The sequence below is a fragment of the Dermacentor albipictus genome, chromosome 7, assembly GCF_038994185.2.
Source record: "Dermacentor albipictus isolate Rhodes 1998 colony chromosome 7, USDA_Dalb.pri_finalv2, whole genome shotgun sequence".
Lineage (NCBI taxonomy): Eukaryota > Metazoa > Arthropoda > Arachnida > Ixodida > Ixodidae > Dermacentor > Dermacentor albipictus.
The window spans coordinates 49879527-49902790 of record NC_091827.1 but is presented as its reverse complement, the minus strand read 5'-3'; the positions used below and the strand labels follow the sequence as shown (position 1 = coordinate 49902790).

Here is a 23264-nt window from a genome sequence, read left to right as displayed (position 1 = left end):
AGAAGGAACTAGCAGGGAGCTTTGCGCCACACGACTGATGTTAAGCGAGTAGGCCTAGCACGTGACCGTTGCGTACGAGCACGCGGTGGACTTGAGTTCGTCAAAATGCAATTTCCGTTTTACTTCGTGGCAAAATAGAATGAACTTCAACAGGCAAATCCACGGCTGAGTGACGTGAGCTTACATCGTAAACGTTCACTTGCACGAGGAAACTTATCAAGTTCCCAACTGCTTATCTGAATCCATGTTTGATTGGCAGCCCAAACAAGGGCAACGAAGAAGAACAAGACATAACGAGCGCAGACGGACAAAAATATACGAACAGAGTTGCATTTCCATACCTCGTAAACGGTGCACTACTACTTCATATTCATTCGAATTCGATTTCAATTCTTTCGAATGAAAAAAATCCTTTATGGCGGTTATGCAGCAAAGTGTACCAGCACAAACGTGGCATAGTTGTCCCAGCCGGCTTGGTGAGAGCATTTTAGTGCGAAATCGCACAATGCACGCGGCAGAACGTACTCCAAGAAACAATAAACTAGTGCAGAGGTGTATAATTTCTTAATCATACTTATGCGTCGCATTCATAAAAACAAATGTGTACAACAGGCACGGCTGTTTAAATATTACGATCTTCTTTTTTCTTTGTTTGACTTGTCATTGTAACGAACATTTAAAATTTCAGGCAGTTAGCATAAGCGGAAGGCCCAATGTATCACTTAAAATGACGTACGCACCGTTCACTCCCCTAAACTTAGGTGCGGTTGATATCATATTTAGGCCCAATAAGAAGTATTGACAACATCACATACGGCTGGATATTTCCATATTTGATAAAGAAAGTACCTGTGATTGCAATTCTGAAAAACTACGCGTTGTTCCATAGTAAAGAACAGAAGTAGGAAAGTTCATATAGCTAAGCTGTCACTCATTCGGATTCATTGCAGTTGTAATCGGCGTGCCACAAGTGTAATAGGTGTACACGCAATAATCCTGGACATTGCCGCATTTCTGTCAGGTTGGTGCGTGTCAACAACCTACTGTAAATTGCTTCATTGCGGCTTCTGAAATAATCGTGCACTAAATGATAACCGGGTTATTGTGCTGGATTTCTCTTTAAGCTGATATGCCCATGGGGCATTTCCACCGCGTAAGCTCACTGGATACATGGGCACTTGGTCGGTTGTTACGTCTGTCGGCAAACTCAATGAAGCAGACGGCGTAATTATCCTCGAACACTACACAGATCTCACAAGTCTACACAAGCCTCTGCCCAATTTCTTATTAGCCAAAATAAGATACCTGCAGGTAAATAAAAATATACGTACTATTCTATGTACCTTAAACTGTTTTTGGTTATAGTCCCCACACTAGTTCAGACATTTTTCCCATCACTGCGCTAAGTTTGACACTACACTGCGGTAGAACTCGTTCGCCTGACTGTAGAGCCACCTTCTTGGCTTCATCGTTGCGTATTAATCGCAATCATGTCAGGAACTTCTTCAGCTGACCGAAAATGTGTCAATCACTGGGAGCGAGGTCCGGGTAGTTGGGTGGGTGGTCAAGACACTCCGAGTTGTGGTAAGTCAGCGATGCATGCGGACTCCACCTGCTGGCAAAGGCGAATGGTCGAGGAACGCCATCGTGGTCCTGAAGCAGCACAGCCCCAATGCGCAGGTCACTCATTCCAGCTTGGACAATGAACTCCCTATTTAGGTTGAGGAGCTTTAGTTTGGCTGTGGCTACTAGTGCTCGGGATAGTGCATGGAAAGCACCCTGCTGCTCGGGACCCGAGCTCTATCGTGCCCACGTTTTCAACATTGCGGTCAAGGGCCCTTGGAGAGCGGCGCAATTCAGGATGAACTGTGTGTGGTTGGGAAATTGCAACTCACGCCGTTTTTCCACGGCCAAGGAGGCTCTTGCGAAGAGCGGCGCGCTTTGCATAAACGGGCAATATGGCCACGTTCGTTAGAGTGGTAACCGACAACACCTCAGTCCGATTGATGGGGTCGTGGCTTGTCTCCAGCGCTAGGTGGTTTACGTTCCGTAGCCAAGGGGGCACCATAATCGGATTATCCCTCGCACGCAGGAGGACGGTGTTCGCGTTCTCGTTGGCTGCGCGGGCAAAAACAGCGCACCCGGACGTGCGAGTACGGGTTGAGAGCGTGGTCGGAAATGTCATGCGCATTGAGGTGCTCTTTCGTGGCCGAGGTCACCTTGTATATTGGAGAATTGCGGGCTGACGAGTCACTACCAGCCCACGCACGACGAGGTTCGAGAGAGGCGGATGGCGGTGGCGGCGGGTTGTAGGCTTTGGCTGCCAGTATGATTCCGCTTCGCAACGGAGGCTAACTCCTCTAAGTCACGATAACAGGCGCTCCGAAGGTAAGTGGCGAAGTTTGGGTGGGCTTGACGAATGGCCCACTCCGCCTTCTTGGCGTCCGATACCAAGGGGTCCGCGAGAATACAGAGCTCCTGTATAACCCTGACAGACAAGAGCAAAGATTCTTCGGAGTGTTGGGTGCGAAGCTCTAGCTCACGACGAATGTGGCGTTCATAGGAGGGAGCAATCCGCTGAGCAAAAGCGTCCTAAAATCCTCCGTCGAACGAGCTTGGTGGCCGACAAGTCGGTACCATCGTTCCGCGTGAGCTATTAGCGAGACGGGCAATAGAGTGCCTAGCATCGCAGCTGTCGTCCAGCCGCGCCACCTGTTGACAGCAGTGCAATGCCTCGAGGAACTCCGTCGCACACATGCGGTCCGAATAACCGCCGCACTCCGGGATAGGTGCTCGTAGGCTGTCGTGCACACCTGGCTGAAGGGACTGGAGGTCTCCCTTTAGAGTACTAGGCTACGAGTTCCATCAGGACTTGTAGAAGCTTTGCTGCTGCGGTTTGCAGCGGCGTTTTTTCTGGGGCAAGGCACGGCGGTCAGAGAAGGGCCAACCTGCACCTGGTCTCCATAATGGGCGCCTGACGCGGAGAGGCCTGTAAACTGCACTGAGGAGAGCTGGGTGGCCGCTACGACAGGGACATGAGGCCTTGCAGGACCGGTGGACGGATCGAGGGCAGAGCGGGATAGCTCACGCGCGACGAAAATGTCACTCAGCTGCGCATGGGGCAAGCGGTAGTCAGACTGCATGCTTCGAGCAGTGGCGGCAAGCGTGGAGAGCATTCCGAAGACTATAAAAGAGGCCCCACCAATGGACTTCAGCCAGGGTTGCCAGGTTTCACTACTTTGAGCAAAATCAGCCACTTTTGAAGGCTTGTGGCGGGAAAAGTTTCTGTTTGGCTACTTGGCTACTTTCTGGCTATTTTTGAAAGCAACATTTTCCTCTGAGAACTGCAAGATAAACTATTACAAATCAGTGGTATAATTCGCTTTACTACGCTTCTTATGACAAGCACAATGTGTAAGGACTATTAGAACCTTGTATATATGGAAGGGAGGACGAAACCTGCATCTTGCAACCGACTAAATTTATGCAACGCGAACTGATTTATTTCGTGGAACGTCTGCTTTTAGGGTGATTGCTAAAGAAATTATGCGGTGAAAAATTTTTGCGCCTCCAGGATGAACTTGAGTAAATGCATGCGATAAGGCCGTGAATATATCGCCATAAAAGTACTCTAAAAACACTTTTCTTGAGGGATAAGAAATTCTGACTAGTGCAAAATATTCCATTGCAAAGTTTAGATATGGCACAAGGATGCATTGACGAATCATTCAAGTGCTAGAATTGTGCACACGACATATTCGCAAGCATTAGAGTTCAATGTCAACTACTTGTGCTTACTGAATACTAATATAGTGCCAACAATTCTAGCATGATCCCAGAAAGACACGTTCTAAATGCGCCGAAGGGCACTAAACGGAACAGCTCCAAAGGTCAAAGGTTTAGATCTTCCGGGTATTTTTGTTTAGTCTATCAATGTGATTAACATTTACCAACTTAGACACTTACATTCAGCGGAAGGCGCAATGTCACATGTAGCATGAATGACGCTACGTTCACTTCCGCACATCTAAGTACGATTCATATCTTATTTTGGCCTCACAATAACATTGAAATCATAGCACTAGCCTAGACATTTCAAATATTTGTGAAAGAAAAACAGTGCATCTGTTTGCAATCGTGACAGCTACGCTTGGTTCCCTTGCAAATAAAAATGTAGGAAGGTTCATATGACTAAGCCATCACTCAATGTAATTCACTGGAGCTATAAGGCGAAGCCATGTTTGTATACAAAATGTGTCTGGACATTGCCAGCGTGTCTTCAAGGTCAGTGCGTGTCATCAACGTGCTATAACTCGCCCTATTGCAACCTCTGACGTACTCACCCACAGTATGATAATCCGCTTGAGGTACTCAATTTCTCTTTCAGGACAAAAGACAACGGTCGGCAAGAAGGCGAAGCCCACTAAAGCAACAAGTAAGCACACTTGAGACATGCTCACACGATAACTTGACACGTCAGTCGAAAAACTAATTAAAGCGGAAGGTGTGATCGTCTTATATGGCTACAGACACAACCGATAGACCATAAAATCTGTACCACACGCTCGTCGGATGGTAAAGGATGAGACTTTGTGAAAATGAAGGGTGGCAAAGAAACCATATCCCAAGAGCATAATAAATTTGCTTTGGAATATGTGTAGAGCCTAAGGTTAGGTACTATGATGTTGGCCGAAAAGTTTATTACACAAACTCCATAGTGGGACTTCTCAGATAAGGCGTGATCATTCTTTGTCGTCGCAAAAGTATATATATATATATATATATATATATATATATATATATATATATATATATTACATATATATCGGGACAGCATAGGGCAAATTACTTGTGCTTATTAATTGACTTAAGCAAATTGTACTTCATTCGAAATTAAAGCGGATGAAGAAACTGGTCTCTGGTGGGGTGCGAACCACGGTCATCGCATAATTTGCGCGATGCTCTTACGAACTGAGCGACCACAGCGCCGTATTTCCATCAACTTAGTGGGGTATTTAGGTTTTCACTGCTATAGCTAAACCTTGCAATGTTAGCCGGTGCCACCGCTCACAAACCGTGGCGGCGCACCTGGAACACCCTTTCTGCGCAGGCGTCGGGAATAGGTGATCTATTTGGGAGGGCGCCAGCTCGACAATATACCCACACATGCTACCTGCAGACATCAATGTTTCCGAATTCGAGAGCCTCGTAATGTAATGAACGCGCCGAAAGTGAACCGATGGGCTCAATTGTTAGCAATGATGGCATCATAACAAATTATTAGAAATGATATATATATATATACACTCATTATCCTGAATAGTCACATGGACACATAAGTCATACTCATCCATGCCGCGGTAGGAAGCCATGTATAGCCAAAGTGTGCATTGTGTCAGGCGTAACAGACAAACGGGCAGACCGAAAGATTTCCAAAGGGAGTATAGCCTTAGAATGCTTAGTACTTAACAAAACTAACAAACAAGCGCTGCGCACATTCCTCTGGCTCCGCGGAAACGTGGAAGCCGCACCAATCGTACAATTCGAGTCATCCAACGTGATGGCGGCAAGAAGGAACTAGCAGGGACCTTTGCGCCACACGACTGATGCTGAGCGAGTAGGCCTAACACGTGACCGTTGCGTACGAGCACGCGGTGGACTTGAGTTCGTCAAAATGCAATTTCCGTTTTACTTCATGGCGAAATAGAATGAACTTCAACAGGCAAATCCACGGCTGGGTGACGTGAGCTTACATCGTAAACGTCCGCTTGAACGACGAAACTTATCTCGTTCCCAGCTGCTTATCTGAATCCATGTTTGAATGGCAGCCCAAACAAGCGCAACGAAGAAGAACAAGACATTACGAGCGCAGACGGACAAAAATATACGAACAGAGTTGCATTTCCATACCTCGTAAACGGTGCACTACTACTTCATATTCATTCGAATTTGATTTCAATTCTTTCGAATAAAAAAAAATCCTTATGGCGGTTATGCAGCAAAGTGTACCAGCACAAACGTGGCATAGTTGTCCCAGCCGGCTTGGTGACAGCATTTTAGTGGCAAATCGCACAATGCAGGCGGCAGAACGTACTCCAAGAAACAATAAACTAGTGCAGAGGTGTACAATTTCTTAATCATACTTATGCGTGGCATTCATAAAAACAAATTTGTACAACAGGCACGCCTGTTTAAATATTACGATCTTCTTTTTTCTTTGTTTGACTTGTCATTGTAACGAACATTTAAAATTTCAGGCAGTTAGCATAAGCGGAAGGCCCAATGTCACACTTAAAATGGCGTACGCAGCGTTCACTCCCCTAAACTTAGGTGAGGTTGATTTCAAATTTAGGACCAATAAGAAGTATTGACAACATCACATACGGCTGCATATTTCCATATTTGATAAAGAAAGTACCTGTGATTGCAATTCTGAAAGACTACGCGTTGTTCCATAGTAAAGAACAGAAGTAGGAAAGTTCATATAGCTAAGCTGTCACTCATTGGGATTCATTGCAGTTGTAATCGGCATGCCACAAGTGTAATAGGTGTACACGCAATTATCCTGGACATTGCCGCATTTCTGTCAGGTTGGTGCGTGTCAACAACCTACTGTAACTTGCTTCATTGCGGCTTCTGAAATAATCGTGCTATAAATGACAACTGGGTTATTGCGCTGAATTTCTCTTTAAGCTGAAATGCCCATGGGACATTTCCACCACGTAAGCTCACTCGATGCATGGGCACTTGATCGGTTGTTACGTCTGTCGGCAAACTCAATAAAGCAGACGGCGTACTTATCCTCGAACACTACACAGATACGAGGGGGCAACCGAAAGTCTCTGCCCAATTTCTTATCAGCCAAAATAAGATACCTGCAGGTAAATAGAAATATACGTACTATTCTATGTACCTTAAACTGTTTTTGGTTATAGTCCCCACACAAGTTCAGACATTTTTCCCATCACTGCGCGAAGTTTGACACTACACTGTGGTAGAACTCGTTCGCCTGACTGTAGAACCACCTTCTTGGCTTCATCGTTGCGTATTAATCGCTATCATGTCACGAACTTCTTCAGCTGACCGAAAATGTGTCACTCACTGGGAGCGAGGTCCGCGCAGTTGGGTGGGTGGTCAAGACACTCCGTGTTGTGGTAAGTCAGCGATGCACGCGGACTCCACGACTACTCGTTCTCCGGCTAGCCTTCATGGGATTTTGGGAACTCACAACACAAGCACCTCACGCTTCTCAAAGCGAGACACTTTTCTCCACGCATGGATTGAATTTCCCTGTTGATTTCGAAGGGAGTTCATCCCTTTCTATACACAAAACGAATCACACTTCGTTGCTCGTATGCCGTGGATGTGTGAAGCCCAACGACCATCGTCAACAACTGATAGCAGTGCCGTGCCTTTCAGCTACCGCCAGATAAATCCGAACCGGTCGGAGAGAGCTTCACCTATGAGAATGGAAATGTTGACTTGGCATATACTTTCGCTCATGGGCTAAACAAATAGGGCCAATGACTTTATAATTCACCCTCGTATTTAATCATAGGGCATTTTCATATATACCACCATAGTACAGCACCTATTCCCATGGCGTGCATCCTCCAATGCGCTACAGACTGAAGGGAGGGCTAACGGAAATATTTCCGAGGAAAGTAGCCCCATCAGTCCCTGGCTTTCGTATCTTTACTCGAGGGAAGAATCTGCGCGTCAGAAAAGCATAGCCCACAAGTTCGTGAGGGGCAGTCTGTAATAGGCTTAGGTAAATTTGTCCCTCTTTATTTTGGTCTGCAATAGGTTCGTGTTCCCCTTACCACTCAGTTACGCAGCGTCCTGATTGTGCTACACAGGAAAGACTGCAGGAAAGGAATATCACAAACTACCCCATCGGCACATGTGAATATTACCATAATAGTATGTCATTCACGCAGAAGCATAATTAACATCCGCACATGTCTCTGATCACGTGTCAAATGTTCTGGGAGCTAAACGTATTTCACTTCTCTGACAGGCGTTTTAAGCATAAAATGTTTTTTTTTTATTTTAAAAAACCACTCAAAGTGCTCAATTTCTCTTTCAGCTCGAAAACCCACGCCATCGACGACGAGCGGCCCGCCACCACCGCCACCAAGTAAGCTACCTCAACACATGCTTACTCTAACGGTTGATACGTCTATCGGTAAACCCAATAAAGCAGAAGGTGTGATAATCGTGAACGACTACAAACACACAACTGACAAGTTATAGAAGGCGTTACACGCGCATTTCAAGCATCAAATGATTACACCACGTAAAAATGCAGCTTTGCCATCCTACGCTATAAAATAGGGCAATAAATTTGGTTTCCAAAGTGCAGGTTATGTGGTAGTCACGTGATCGTGGCTTCACGGCACAGAGCGAGAATCTGCGGAAGTTTAGTAATAAGGTTTGCTACGATCACGTTGGTCAAAAATGTTGCTGCACAAAATCCCTAGTAAGGACCTGCCAGGTAATGGGTAAGCATTTTTTTCCCATATCTCAAATTCATATGTATGTATGTATGTCGCTGCGATATTTTTGGTATAAATACCCCTATATACATATATAGAACTTGAGCGGGGCTACAGGGTGAACAGAGCAAGTTTTTAATGTCATCAGTTTCGATCGGTGGCCGATCTTCATCAGAATTTTATATATATATATATATATATATATATATATATATATATATATATATATATATATATATATATTTATACAGCAGGGACGTCTTCGCGGGCAGGCTAGACTGACCCACACCAAGATAGTAGGCACGCTGACACGACCAGGGTTACCTGTCCTGCTGCAACAACCTCGAGAGCCGCAGACTTTTCGTGCATCATCAGCTGAAGGCCCAGAAACGTGGCTAGAGACCTACAAGGGAACGGCAACATTTAACATGTGGAACTCCAACGACATGCTGCGGCATGTATAATTCACCTTAGAAGACACTGCCAGGACGTGGTTTGAGAACCGGGAGTCAACATTGACGTCATGGGATTGATTCCGCAACGGCTTTCCTTGCGCACGAGCGTCGTGCGCAAGGAAAGGGCAGCAGCTCTGCTAAAAGACCGAGCACAGCTACCGAACAAAAAGTAGTCTGAGAAGGCACGTTTCCTCATTCGGGAACTTAAGAAGACCTAATCACCGGACTAATTAGCCGCCCACCAAATAGTGTCACAGATTTTTCATCGGAAGCCAGTGTCATCGAGAAGACGCTGGAAATGCGTTCCCTGCAATACAACTGCCATGTGCTTTCGCCGAAGAGCGCAATCCCGACACTAAGCTCCGACGAACTAAGAGACCAGCAGAGCGATCGCACGCGAAGTGCTGCGCAGCATGTTCCCTTCGACGCAGCCTCAAATAGCATACATTGCTGACAATGTCGGAGAGGAGATTAAGTGGTCACTACGAGCTCCTGAGACGCCGCGGCATCAGCCGGAAGCTATGACTTACGCTCCCTCAGCCCACCGTCATGCTCCTCCTCCGCGCCAGAACTAGGGCACCGTAACGCGGCAGTTTCGTCGTCGACCACCGCCGCCGCCACCACGCCAACCCGTCGTCCTGCGCAGTATTCCGAGACGGACGTGTGGCGCTCCCCCGAGCACAGTACGCTCTGCTATCACTGCGTGGAAGCGGATCATATGTACCGCCGATGTCCATACCTCGATATGGGCCTATGAGGATTCCCCTTCAACGCACCGCACTCGATTCGAGGTGAACGACCACTAGAGATCACCGACTACATCGCAGCTACTGAGTGGAGGCCTCGACGACCTTCCATTTCGCGATCGCGGGGACACTGTCGCCAGGACGCCAGGCGCTGCAGTCAATGTATGGCCACAGCGGCGGCCCTACACTTACCGAACCTGGGACCGGTCCGTAAGACCATAGCCGCATGACTAAAAGCTGCAACCGATATACGTACGGTTTCTGTAGGCCAAAATGCTGAAGATACTGCGCCGACGACGCAGCAACTACGCGTCCCCATACTGGCGAAGCCTGGAAACCAAGAATACGCCGACAAAAGAAGACCTGATGACGCCACGTACCAGTCGCAGGTGAACGCAACGCAGCCACTGTGCCACGCGAACACCTACCTACCTGCAGTGCAAGACAAAGAACCACTGACCTCGATGTACTTCTCAACGGCCCCGAAGTCACTGCTCTTGTAGACACTGACGCCGACTACTCCGTCGTCAGTGGATTATTCGCCGCCAAGTTGAAGAAAGTCGACACTTTATAGGACGGCCCTCAAATTCAGTTATCTGGAGGACACCTGATAATTCCGACTGGAATCTGTGATGCTAGAATTACAGTTCGTGACCGGAAGAACCGGCGACGTTTCTTGCCCTTCAAGTCTTCGCGAGACGCAATTCTCGGCACGGACTTCCTGAAGCAAAACGGTGCAATCATCGATGTGAGGCTGATGTCTATAACGCTGTCAACAGACCGAGCGATACCATCGGAGAAGACTTCCAGTCAGCGTGCCTTGAATGTACTTGACGACCAAGTCAGCATCCGAGCTCGCTCCAGCATCGTCATTCCTGTCGGCACTGAAACCCGTGCAGGCGCAGAAATAGTTATTGAGTGTAACCGACGCATACTGCTCAACTGGAAAATTTGCGTCGCAAGAGCGAGCACTCATTGCACGAAGGAGAAGCGGAATGGTTTCTAAGAAACTTCAGACAGGAACTCAAACACATCAGAAAGTGCACGAAACTCGCATAGATCGAGGGAATTGTGCAAGCAAGCAAATCATTTGTGCGCTCGGATTCTGCCGGATCTAAGTTTGCTGTCAATGTTCTGGAACGACTCTATCGTATCAACCTGAGTCACCCCATGCGCAAGCAGGAACAGCTCAAAATTCTTCTCCACCGATATCAAGACTGGTTTTCGACGTCATCAAGAATCAGGGCAATTATCAAATTTTGATTTGAGAACGGGAAGCTATAAGGCAAGTCGACCAAATGCTGTGCAACGACATCACCAAACCGTCGAAAAGCCCGCAGGCTTCTCCTGTCGTCTTAGTGAAGAGGGATGGAACTCTGGGCTCCTGCGTCGAGTATCGCCGCCTGAACAAAATCATGGAGAACGTATACCACTTCCATGGATAGATGGCGCATAAGACTCCCTCTACAATGCTAAGTACTTTTCGTTGATGAATTTCAATATAGGTTATTGCCAAACTGATGTCGACAATAGGGATACAGAAAATACCGCGTTTATCACGCCAGAGGAAGTTCAAGGTCATGTCATTCGGACTTGGTTCTGCGCCTCCAGCGCATGAGGTAAAGTCTCGTTAGGAATGAACTGGCCGCCTTGTCTACTTAGGTGACGCTGTGGTATTTTCCTCGAATTTGGCTGGTCACCTAAGGCAGCTTTAGACACTATTAAAGGTGATGAAGTTTTCTGGACTCACCCTGAAACCGGAAAAGTGCCTTTTTGCTTAGGAAGAGCTTCTGTTCTTAGGACACGTCGTCAGCAATTCTGTCGTCCATTCCGATCCGCAGAAGACAGCCGCGAACGCTTTGTTCCCGCGGCCCGTCGACAAGAAGGCACTGCCTAGTTTCTTTGGCCTGTGTACCTTTTACAAGCGTTCTGTAAGACTTTTCAAGCATTGCGCAGCCACGATACCATTTCACAAGGACAAACATCTACCACCCGCAGACGAATGGTCCTAAAGGGAGCGGTATTACAATCAACCTGTCAAGTGTGAGAGACATTCAGGCGCATGGTCCGATGAGAAGATGATTTGCCTCGTCCCAGATAATGCTGTTACAATACGCCTGGTCATCAACCTGTCAAGTGTGAGAAGCGTTCAAGTGGGCGTCCCCATGTCGACCTAATTGCACTGTTGTCCAAAACAGCGTCACCCCTTCTATTCCCCCAGCTGGCACATAGGGATGAACGAAGAAAAGACACATCGAAGGGCAGGAGGTTATTATGACCACAAGACCGCAATGGGTTAATTAAGGCCATCTTGCCCCCGTATGATTAACCTGTCAGTTGTGAGAAGCGTTCAATCGGCCGTCTCCATGTCGACATAATTGCCCTCTTCTCTGAAACAGCGGCACCCTTTTTTCCCGAGCTGGCACAAAGGGAAGGACGAAGAGAAGAGAAACCGAAGGGCAGAAGGTCGTCAACAACAGAACCTGACGGAAGCACTAATACTTCCGCAAGCTCCCCTAGAAGACAGCGATGACCACCAGACCGCAAAGGGCTATTTAAGGCTGTCGCCCGCACGTTAATAAGAACCGCTCGAGACTCGGATAAGTCGCAACCATGTATCAATGAAGTCAATACAATTTTTATAGTTTTTCTTCATCATCACGATGCGTAGCTTCGTCGTCGTTTCGTCATTCTTGCGGTGAAGACCCACCTCACCCGGCCGAGATCGGATTAACTGGTGGCAGCGGTGACATGCTCACCCCTTTGCCTTGGCTTCAACAGAATATTGAGTGCTTGATTTCTTTGGGAATTCGCCAAGTTCGTGTGCTTTCTAATATTTCAAATTAGTTTCTGTACGTGCAGGCTCCTGATAAAAGCCTGTTCCCGTCACAGCAGGGTAAGAAAGTCCTCTTTTGAGATTGACCGTGGATTTATGTAGACAGAAAATGCGAAAGTTATTTCTCTGCGAAGAGCTGGGAATTAAAGTCAAATCAAGTCAAAGAAAGGCGCAGCTTGTTGATGGGATTGAGACGTGCGGGGCGGTGGAGGACGAAATTGCAGAAGTATGGGAAGAGATAGGGAACCGAGCTGAGACAGCTGAATAAAAGGCTGCAGAGGAAAGTCAAGGACCAGCAGAGGACAGGCAAAAAGCTGAACAAGGTGCTGCAGAAGAAAGGCAAAGAGCTGCAAAAGAAAGGCAAAGAGCTGATCAAAGGGCAGCTGTAGAATGAGAGGAAGGAGGGCAGTAGAGAGCTGTAGAAGAAAGACAGAGTTGATGACCTAAAGCTACAAGAACTATACAGGCAGCGGGATCTGGCCATGCAATCGGTAAATAACGTCTCAGTAAATGAAAGATTTTCAGGTGCAGCAGGAGTAAAATCAAGGGATCTCATGCCATCATACAAGGTAAACGATAACATGGGCGGTCACCTAACATCAAATCAGAGTGCGTCTCTGTTAGTAGGGGTGCGGCTGAAAGGTTTAACTGGGTGCAGATATGCGTGCACGCACAGGTGCAGTCCGACTGTCACCACAGTAGAATGCGGGGCGAGAGTAAGGGAAAAAGGCGGCTGGCAATTTTTCCTGCGTTTGCGGGCTCCTTTTCGGGAACGAAAAAGCAAGCCGCGGGCACACAAATTGGCACACGACGACAGAGGGCAACGTGTGCATGACGCCCTTTGTTGCCTTCAGGGAGGCACAATGCCTTCACTTAACGATCCAATCGAGTGCGCAATAAGAAGTACTAATTTTCGAATTAAGCGCATCCATAAGTTACTTGTTTGTCGTAAAGGGCCCTTGTTATTCTTCGCTTTTCTTCAAAGGCGTTTTGTATGTCCGTTTTGAATTTATGGTAAAGTTCATTATTGCTGAGTTTCAATACGTTCTCAATCTCTCTACAACCATGGCTTTCTCAGAAAAATGAAGCATAAGAACGTTAGGCCTTAGGCTCGTTGAAAATGCGCATTTAAGTGAGGTTTTCTCCTTTGTTAGTTTTTAAGAACCTGGAAAGCGGGCTGCAGATATGATTCTGATAGGGTTTTATGTGAAAAATGATGAACTTGGCAGTTCTCGTAGTTAGTTGGGTGCTCTCTGTTCGTTGTACCTTGGGCTTCGCGTGCTTTATTTCCAGAAGGTGCCACCTGGCAGACCATGGAACGATCAGCGAAACAAAGCAGAGGCACGAGGTCAACCGGGCTATTCAAGGCGTTTGAATACTGCATCCCCTTAGGCACCCCCTGTGGCAGCGGACGGGCTGTTATGATCAACCTGTCAAGTGTGCGAGCCATTCATGCATACGTTTCGACGACAGGATGACTTGCCTCGTCCCGGAAAAGAGTGTTACGATAAGCCTGGACATTGACGTGTCAAATGCAAGAAGCGCTCAAACGGGCATCTCCATGTCGACATAGTTGCCCTCTACTCCGAAACAGCCTCACTCATTTTATTCCACGAGCTGGCACGTAGGGAAGGACGAAGAAAAGAAAAACCGAAGGGCAGGAACTCGTCGACGACATAACCTGATAGAAGCACTAATACCTCCACAAGCTCCCCAAGAAGTAAGCGACGACCAGTAGACCGCAAAGGGTCGTTTAAGGGTGTTCTGGGCCCCGCGTTAATCAGAACCGCTCGAGTCTCGGATAAGAGTAACAACCATGTACGAATGAAGTGAATACAGTTTTTACAACTTTATTTCATCATAACGATGCCTGGCTTTGTCGTCGTTTCCCGATTCTTGGGGATGACGACCCACCTAGTATCCACCGCTAAACAAGACCCTCGTCGACAGCTTGCAATGTACGTCGCCGTCGAGTGGAAGACGTGGGATGCCATCCTCCTGCCGCCAGTAACCTTTATTTTTACTATGGTGGTGAAAGAAACAAAGTAGATCTTGACGTTCAAGTTGGTTGACGGCATGAACTCGACGGCGACTCTCGACGCCATTCTGCCACATGTCACAGATGAAGAGAATCTAGCCGTTGTCGCTTATCTCTTGCGTACCGAAGGAGCCCACAGCTCATCTGCATGTCCCATCAAGAACCAGCCGAGGACCGACAGCCGCCAATACAATCTTGAACGGGGCGGCGGGGAATACCAGCCAGCCGACCGTGTCCGGGTTTGTACTCCAATACGCCGACAAGGACTTAGCGAGAAACTGTTACGACGCTATTTCAGACCTTTCAAAATAATCCTACTTATCGGCGCACTGGACTATGACGTCGTACCCGATGGCACTTTCGCCATCACAGCGGCGCTGCGCACGACCTGAAGTCGTACACGTGGTGCTTCTTAAGCCTTTTTACGCCCGTTCACAAACTTAAGGACTTTGTTTCTTTGTTGTAGCTCTTTCTTTAAGATGCGATGCTTTCTTTTCGCTTTCGTGTTTGTTGCGGCGTCAGAACGATGCTTCTTAAGAGGGTGGTATTGAAACGTGTGCTTGTTTATGTTTCTCCGATGGCTGGTGTTCAACAGGTAACAAATGTTAAGCATTATCGCTCCCTGCATGACGCGGCTGCGTGAGTTGGAACTTACGCGAATATTACGGTTCCTTCTGCATGTTGTGTATGTCTTCGCCGTACTTTGTATTATCAAATTCCATGCTCTACAGGAATTGTGTGGTAGCTTCTGGAAACCACACAGACACCAGCGATTATACTAAAACATGCTAGAACGTTCGGCTAGCGATGTATGAAAGCCGACGTGCTTGACCCGCTGATCAGATTTCAAACATCGCTAACTGCGTTCGCCGCTATCGTTGTGCTTCGTGGCCCACTAGCATTTGTGGAGACAAGTGCGCCGAGCAAAAAGTTAGTTTCGTAATTAACAGTTTTGCTACGCTGTTTGTGACGACCACTACAACGTGGCAATAGGCAATTGGACCTCCGCAGCCGCTCTGCATACGCAACAAACTCGCGGAGGTGTTAATGCGCATGTGCAGCACGCAGGAGCCCGCACGGTATCTTAGGTGCGCCCGCTGCTTTTCAAAAGCTGCGTAGCGCCCGCTGCGGGCTCAGCGGCCTTTGTGGGACATTCTCGCGTGTTCGCGCGTGTCCACGAGAGCGCATTTTTTATATTGCTCTTGCCGATGATACGACTCCGGCTTCTGGTTTGGCTTTGTGGCAGCTGATAGTGGCTTCACAGTTTCAGAAGGGCATATGGCGGCGCTGAGTAGCACACTACTGGTTCCTACGCGTGCAAGTGAGCAATGCCCTTCTCAACTTTTGCGTCTGACCAACTATTGCCAAATCGTGGGCGCATGCTTCGCTACGCGCGCAAAACCTCGCGTGCTGCATACGTGCGCGGTTTCGGACGCCCAACTAAAACTGTCTAATATCTTTTACGCCAGCTGCGGTAGTTTAGTGGCTGTGGCGGTGCACTGCCGAGCACAAGGTCGGGCGTTCGACCCCGGCCACGGAGGTCGTGTTTCAATCGAGGCTAAAAGCAATGACTCTCGTGCACTTAAGTTTAGGTTCAACTTACAGATCCGACACTGGTCGAAATTGATCTGGAGCCCGCCCACTATGGCGTCCCTCATGATGACATTTTTGCTTTGGCACGTAAAACCCCAAAATTCAGTATTGGTTAGCATATTTTGTGATCTGCAACCGCAGAAATTTTCCGTGAGCAGCCCGAATTTTCTAACGTTAACCTGATCTTCGCCAACCCTATAAAGGAGGCTTCCCTTGGGGCTAATTAACTTAGCATCGTTCTGTTAACTGCACCCGAAGTTATTTACGAAAGACAAGAAATGGAGACGAGCATGAACGTTTCCGCAATTATGTAACAATTTCAAAGCCGTTAACAGAACGAACCCCCTAGCACTTCTTCGACGAGGGCTGCTGAGTTTTGCTGTATTGCGGAGTAGCTCGCACTTAACGAAAAAACAAAGCTGAAAAATTGCTTTTGATGGTGAGAGTGAACCTTTCTCTCCCAGCCCAGCAGTGCGATGCTTCTAACCACATGGCCACAACCTCACAAATGTTTCATTCGTGCCAACCCCAACTAGCTATTTGAGATAATCGCCAAGTGTTGTCATATTGCTTAGCAGGGGAACGCGAGACCACGTGTGCACTCCCCTGAGCGAATGCCAAGGGGCGTCGTTTGGACAGTTTGGAAAAAACTGCCGGCTCTCCCGTAATCGAGAGTAGATGTAAGCATGTAATGGCTACCGGGAATGCAGACTGGGAGGAGATGATACTAACCACAGTCTTAAAATGGCTGATGTGCATGTTTGCAAACGCACACTCGCCCACACCACACCACCTATACCGTACCAGTCAATACTTTTGGCCTACAAAACGTATATACGACCAACACTCGAATACGCTGCAGCAGTGTGGGATCCGCACACAAATATAAATATAAGGTAACTAGAAAGCATTCAGCGAAAGGCAGCTAGATTCATTTAATTCGTACAGCAGCAAAACATCGCCGACTGCTCTATTAACTTCTGCAAATCTAGAATCCCTTCAAACAAGACGGTACCGCGAAAGGCTAAAAACATTCTACATGATATACAATGATAACCTTGGAATCAACAAAAACACGTACTTGAAACCTCTTACGCAGCGTTCCACTCGTTCTTTCCATTCAAAAAAAGTTAGCGAAATTTATTGTAGAACCAACACTTACATGAATTCTTTCTTCCCCCGTACCATCCCTGATTGGAATCGTTTGCCCAGAGAAATAATCGAGAGCTCTTCTGTTGCCACTTTCACTGCCGCACTTCAAAATGTGAAATGATAGTGTCTTTTCACCAAAGATCTAGCAACGTTTCATGAAAGCGTCGCACTTATCTCCTGCTTTTCTTTATTTTGATGTTTTTACAGTTATGTTTTCTTTATATTGTGCATCGCATCGACATGTATAACGCATCGAACCAAATACCTTTTTTTTCTCTTGTTTCCTTCACATTGTCAATTGTTGAGCAACGCACTTGTCAAATATGTCTTGATGTGTATTCATATATCTACTATTGCCATATGATGTGTGTTCATATATATAACACTTTACCATTTGAAATTATATAATTCAGTGCCGTACTTCACACAACATTCACTTTTTCTCCAGTTCCATTTGTTTGTATGTGTGCTCTTTTTGTTGTTCAGGTACATTTGTACCGAAGAGTAACCCACTCCTGCTTAAGGCCTGGAATTCAGGCTAGCAGTACTTAATAAATAAAAAAAAATAAAATATGGGCTCTTCCCAGACAGAAGAAGAAGCCCGGCTGAAGGCGGCACGACAGGCAGCAAAAGGCGCCAGGGAGAGCGCACTGCCGAGGTAGAAGAAAAGCGCCTGAAGCAGGCGCCACGCAGCGTATCGCCATCTCTCGAGGAGAGGCAAAACCTGTGCCGCGGCACTCGCAGACCACTGGCGTTCTAAAGAGCACAGGCAACTCTAGTTCTGTTTTAAAGCGAAGCTTTCTTTGCCTCTACCTTCGACTTTCTCCCTGCTGCGGCTGCTACTGTGGCTGCTACTGTGGCTACTGTCAGACACAACTCGACGGGGGGGTCACACTGTGCGCATACATGACAGGAGCTAGTCAGAGAGGAAAGGCGACGCTAGAAACTCTGTTTCACCCTACCGCGTCGAATGTGCACAACGCGCTCTGGAGCTCCCTGGCCGTCGCCATATTAGCCTCTAGACAGGTGTAATTATCTGGGACTCCCCTCAGAAGCATTCAAGAAACTACAGTGCTTCCCTTTCTACTAAGTGCGAGTCCAGAGGGGACGTCGATACTACTGCAGGGCAGTAGAGGCAGACAGAACTGTAGAGGCAGTTCCCGTACAAGGGAAGGGGGTAGGTGACGTGAGAAGGCAAGCAAACCCTACTACTATACGACAATAGTGGCGGGGAAATTGGATAAGCCTAAGTTCAAATTACGGCACAATCGGTACCGTATCGGGCTCTCTGTGTGCGGGGCGTGCAGAAGCAGAGCCGCATCAATTAAAGCGCACCACAGGGTCCAGGCGACGCTACGTGAGCGATTGACCGTCAAATAAACGCTTCTATTACCGCCGCGTTAGCTTTGCGGCTATGGCGTTGCTAGAGGCTGTGAATTCGCTCCCAACCATGGCAGCCGCATTTCGACGGGAGCGAAATAGAAAACGCACGTGCACTTGGATTTTGGGACATGTTAACGAACATCACGGTGTCAAAATTAATCCGGAGTCCACCACTACTGCGTACCTCATAATCCGATTGTGGTTTTGGCACGTACAGACGCATAATCCAATTCAAGTTTAATACTTGTGCCACAATGCGATGAACCGTGTGAGGCAATGACTATGTTCAACCCTCTCAGAGGTTACGAAATATGGCGCCCAACACCTCAAGCAAACACCCCTCGCTGTGTGTTTTGTGTACTACGCAGACAAACAGCAGCGGCGCCCGCAAGGTAACGTTTAGCATCAACTCACCACTCTCGTGTCAGACTAAGCGTTGAAGAAATTAAGCATTAGCCGTCAAGATCAGCACTACTTATCATCAGTCAAAGCATCCAGCATGGAATGCTTCGCTTACACCGAATCCCACACTGTGTGGAGTCTGCAGACTTGTTTTCATTTTTGCTATAGGAAACTGCTGAACAGACTTCCCTGCTACTTTCTTCTTTTTTTGCCGCAGTGCTGGTGTGTACGTTCGGCAAGAGAGGCGTGCTGGCAAGGCAGGTGCCGGAGGACGGTCTATGCGACAGCGTGTTTTACATGCACATCTACTACGACAAAGTCAGAGACAAAATAAAGCCTTTGTACGGCTGGACAGCGTATAAAGTTTTGCGCAGCGTTGCGAAAACCTACAAGACCACGACGTTCGGGACCTCGATGTTCACAGAGTAAGTTTTGCCGCCGGCGTTTGTAGCGTCCCTTGCAGGGTCTATACCAGTTGCATTGAGTGACCTGAAGTAAGTTTCAGACATATAGGTGCACAGTCGTTTTCAATATGATATACGACAGTGGTGAACGCAGCGGAATGGGCTCGACTAGTTCACGGCGATACACACATAGGAGATATTGTAAAACACAGTTGTAAGCACTTCAGCTTATTAAAGCAACCTTTATAATGTCGAAACTCGTCGACATGTCGAAAGATACTGATACAGGTCTTGCCAGACTATTATAATACTGATACACGATACCGGAAGAGTATGTAGGATATTATCTAAGATACATGCACTTCGATAGTGCCCAGTAGTGGAACAGCGATACCAGTACTGCAGCTCACGTTGAATGCGACTCTACATCTCAGGCAAATAAGACGAAGGACACCCTGTTTGTTGTCGATATGACTTACGCAGTTCTCGCGTGAGGAAAACTGTCCGCCCGTCCGTACCGCCGGTCATTCACTTTCAATATATGAACCGTAGCAGCGAGCAAATTGGCCTTCGAGCTGCCTCTCGCTTTATTGTGAAATGTCGAGAACACAGCGCTCACGAAGCCATCCCCACTCGCCGCACTCTGACGCATTCGCCGATCGCTTTCAAGATGCGGGCCGACTCGTCTCTCTTCAACGCGAACTAAGTGGGGAGCATGAAGTGCGTGAAGCTATCAGCAGTCGACGCTCTCCGTCCCCATCGCAGATTCCTGTAAAGATACTGCCCACGCGTCCGTGCACTACGCAGACATCGCCAGAATGCGGTTGATCACTGTTCGTAGTGGTTCGACACGGATGGCTATTATCGGAACGACGTCAGCGCACCCTAGCACCGCCACCTGCAGTACTTTGCTCGTGTCGTCAATTCACCTCGAGCGGCCGTCCGCAGCGATTCGTGTCGCCGCAGTGCTGTCGTTTGTATTGGCCGGATAGAGTTTCATAACATTAATATTGACACCGCGCTGCGTGGAGATAAGCAAGTGGCACAGTGCTTGCGTATACTTATACAACTCCCAGAGTAGTTTCTACGTGATTTTTTACTCGTTATTAGCTAATTAGTTACGTTGAAATCATGCAAAAAGTATGAGCTTTGGGAACTAGCTGTACTCAAGAAGTTGTACAACATGCTCAGAGATGCCAAATCAAGTTTTTTTTTTTTTTTTCCATGATGCTACAACCTCGAATCGATAAGCGCCAGAAATTTATTTCGTGCCTAAGTAGCTCAAGCCCACTGCAGGCACGACGTCGAAGAACAATGGCCTAATGTAATGGCTACTTCAAATGCCGCTTAGGATATTGGGACTAAAAGTTGGTTAATGTGGGGTTTTTGCTGACTCTGCCTGTATTTGCTGTTTTTCTAGCCTCATCGCCGAGGTTATGATTACCATGGAGCCCAAACTCGAGAGGGCCGTGGCTAAACTCTTCGGTGAAGGCTTCAAAGACCTTGGCATGCTAGACGTTGACATCGGTAGGCGAGGGTATGACGCCGTGAAGGCCAACGAACTGCAGTACTTTAAGGTAAGTGATTCGAAGCAGCCATTTTAGACACAGCTGTGGTTTACTATAGCAAAATGACGCTTTGAATCCTTTTTTTTCTTTTTTTTAAGTGCTCCAGCCGTCGCCAAGGCCGTTGCAACTAACTGCTCGTGATGTGATACTCTATACCTGCATTTTAGCGATTAGACAATGGCTGTTTTATGGTTGAATAGCAGAGTAGCGACGAAATCGAATACGAAGCCAATAGTGCCAGCAGCTAATCGTGTTGAATGCACAACCTTTCTACAAGTATTATCAAACAGTTGTAACATCCTGGTATTTGCAACAGAAGCTTTCTGTCATTATACTGAACGCTATAGAACGTGCTTTGTAAAAAGACAACGCAGCGTTAGGAACAACTAAGCGGTGTTCGCAAACTCCGCACTCTTAAGAGGTATGTGGTAATGCATAATTATACGGGATAGTTACGCAAGGACGAAACAATATTTAAAAATTGTTTTGAATTAAAGAGTCGGTTCTTTCAGAGACATGCTATCAGTCACGGCGACCACAGTGCTACGGGTGACGCGTGGTTTTAGTCGTTTATTACCAAAAAATTATTAATTAACCTTTAAGCGTTCAGTATCAGCGCGGCCATTGCAATCAGGAAATTGAAGGTAGCTCTTCGTGTATGTCATATCAACTTCTGTATCTGGAAAAACGCGAATACCCGCGGAAGGCTGGCACGAATTATTTCGGCTATCGGAGCGTGCGAAACCGAAACTGCGAGGCTGCAGCCAGCGGTAAGCCGCGCCACTCGAGGCGACATTCTGTTTGCAACTGTCCTTTTGTTTCCGGCAAAGAAAATATTAGAGAAAATATAAAGAGTGGCGCCACCTGTCGCGTCTACGGCAAACACCGTGTTTCCGTTGTAGCGGTGTCAGGTGGACCCACTGTTTCGTTGCAGCCGAATCACCATGTTTTGAGTGACGTGGTCTCAATCGCCATTCACCAGTAATTCTTGACGTAACTGGCACAGTTCGAAAATATAATAAGCCACAGACGCTGGAAAACGCCACCTACATGCAAAGTTTGAGCAGAAGTCGGCCAGCGCATTTATTTACCCAGCGTATATAACACAGCCTAAAAAAAAGCATAAGAATAACGTTTAAAAGGTACAACTAGTCTACTAGAGACTGCACGATTATTGACTATTCCATTTATTGCATGAAAGTTACAATATTTGCACCACCTCTTCCCCTTCACCACCCAAAGAAAGGAAAAGAGAAGGACATTTGAGTATCTAATGGTTAAGCACACAATGTTTCATGCAGGAGCAGCTGCTCAGCCATCACGAGAAATCCTAAAAATACTGCGCTTCGCGTCCGGTAAAGATTGAAGGACGCTTAAGCTTCGCCTTTAAGAGTGAACGAGGATAGCATTCGAAGAACCCTGACTGCTTTTCATGCTTCCCGGCAACTGCAGCTCATGTAACCATAGTTTTACCGGGATACGCTGGCAGCGAACGCTATGCGCGAAGGACAAGGTTTCTGGTAGAAACGTGCCCTCTTACGTGGATCAATCTGCTGTGATGGCTTCGTGCCTTCTATCTTTCAGTATGACAAGATCTAACATTAAAGATATGCGCTGTCGATGTTTTTTTTAAATATTACATTTGTTTGTGGGCTGCCGTTTTCAATATTCAGGGGATTGGCGATTGGAGAGTGTTGCGGTCTGCGTCGTTTGGCATGAAGATGCTGGACGGTCGACGCTAGGGCCCTTAACACTGTGGCGTTAAAAAGATGCAACATAAGATATTGTTCGTGGGGAAACGAACATGTGTGGCTGCTTAACAATTTTACGGAGCTTGATCGGCCGCGCTGTCGTAACGGCGTCGATTGTGCCACAGAGGCAGCAATTTCAGTCGAAAGCCTGGTACATTTTAATAACGAAACGCATGTCGGCGACGTGACGCAAAACGTTGTACTTCTGTGCAATCGCTTGCATTTGAAGGGCGCTCTTGCATACTTCTCGTTTACTGGCGCACGGCGTCCGACTGCTCTTTATGAATGAAGCCCTGGGACCACCTCAGGGAACCGATTCGAGTAGCGTTGATTTTCTCTTTGATATTGAATGCAGACCACAACCCCGAGTGCCACACTGTAAAATAATTTACACCCTAAAAACTCAAAAAGGGTGTAAATGTGTCTATACATCATATT

The 23264-nt window shown here is 47.2% G+C and overlaps 1 protein-coding gene across 1 annotated transcript in view; it reads left to right on the top strand.

Moving 5' to 3' along the window:
- Positions 1-23264, top strand: part of LOC135910155 (uncharacterized) — an 85798-nt gene that overhangs the window by 45278 nt on the left and 17256 nt on the right. The window contains exons 5-8 of the mRNA XM_065442191.1: positions 4388-4435; positions 8090-8140; positions 19321-19528; positions 20928-21084. Of these exons, the coding sequence (XP_065298263.1) occupies positions 4388-4435; positions 8090-8140; positions 19321-19528; positions 20928-21084 (464 nt within the window). The remainder of the gene's footprint in view (positions 1-4387; positions 4436-8089; positions 8141-19320; positions 19529-20927; positions 21085-23264) is intronic.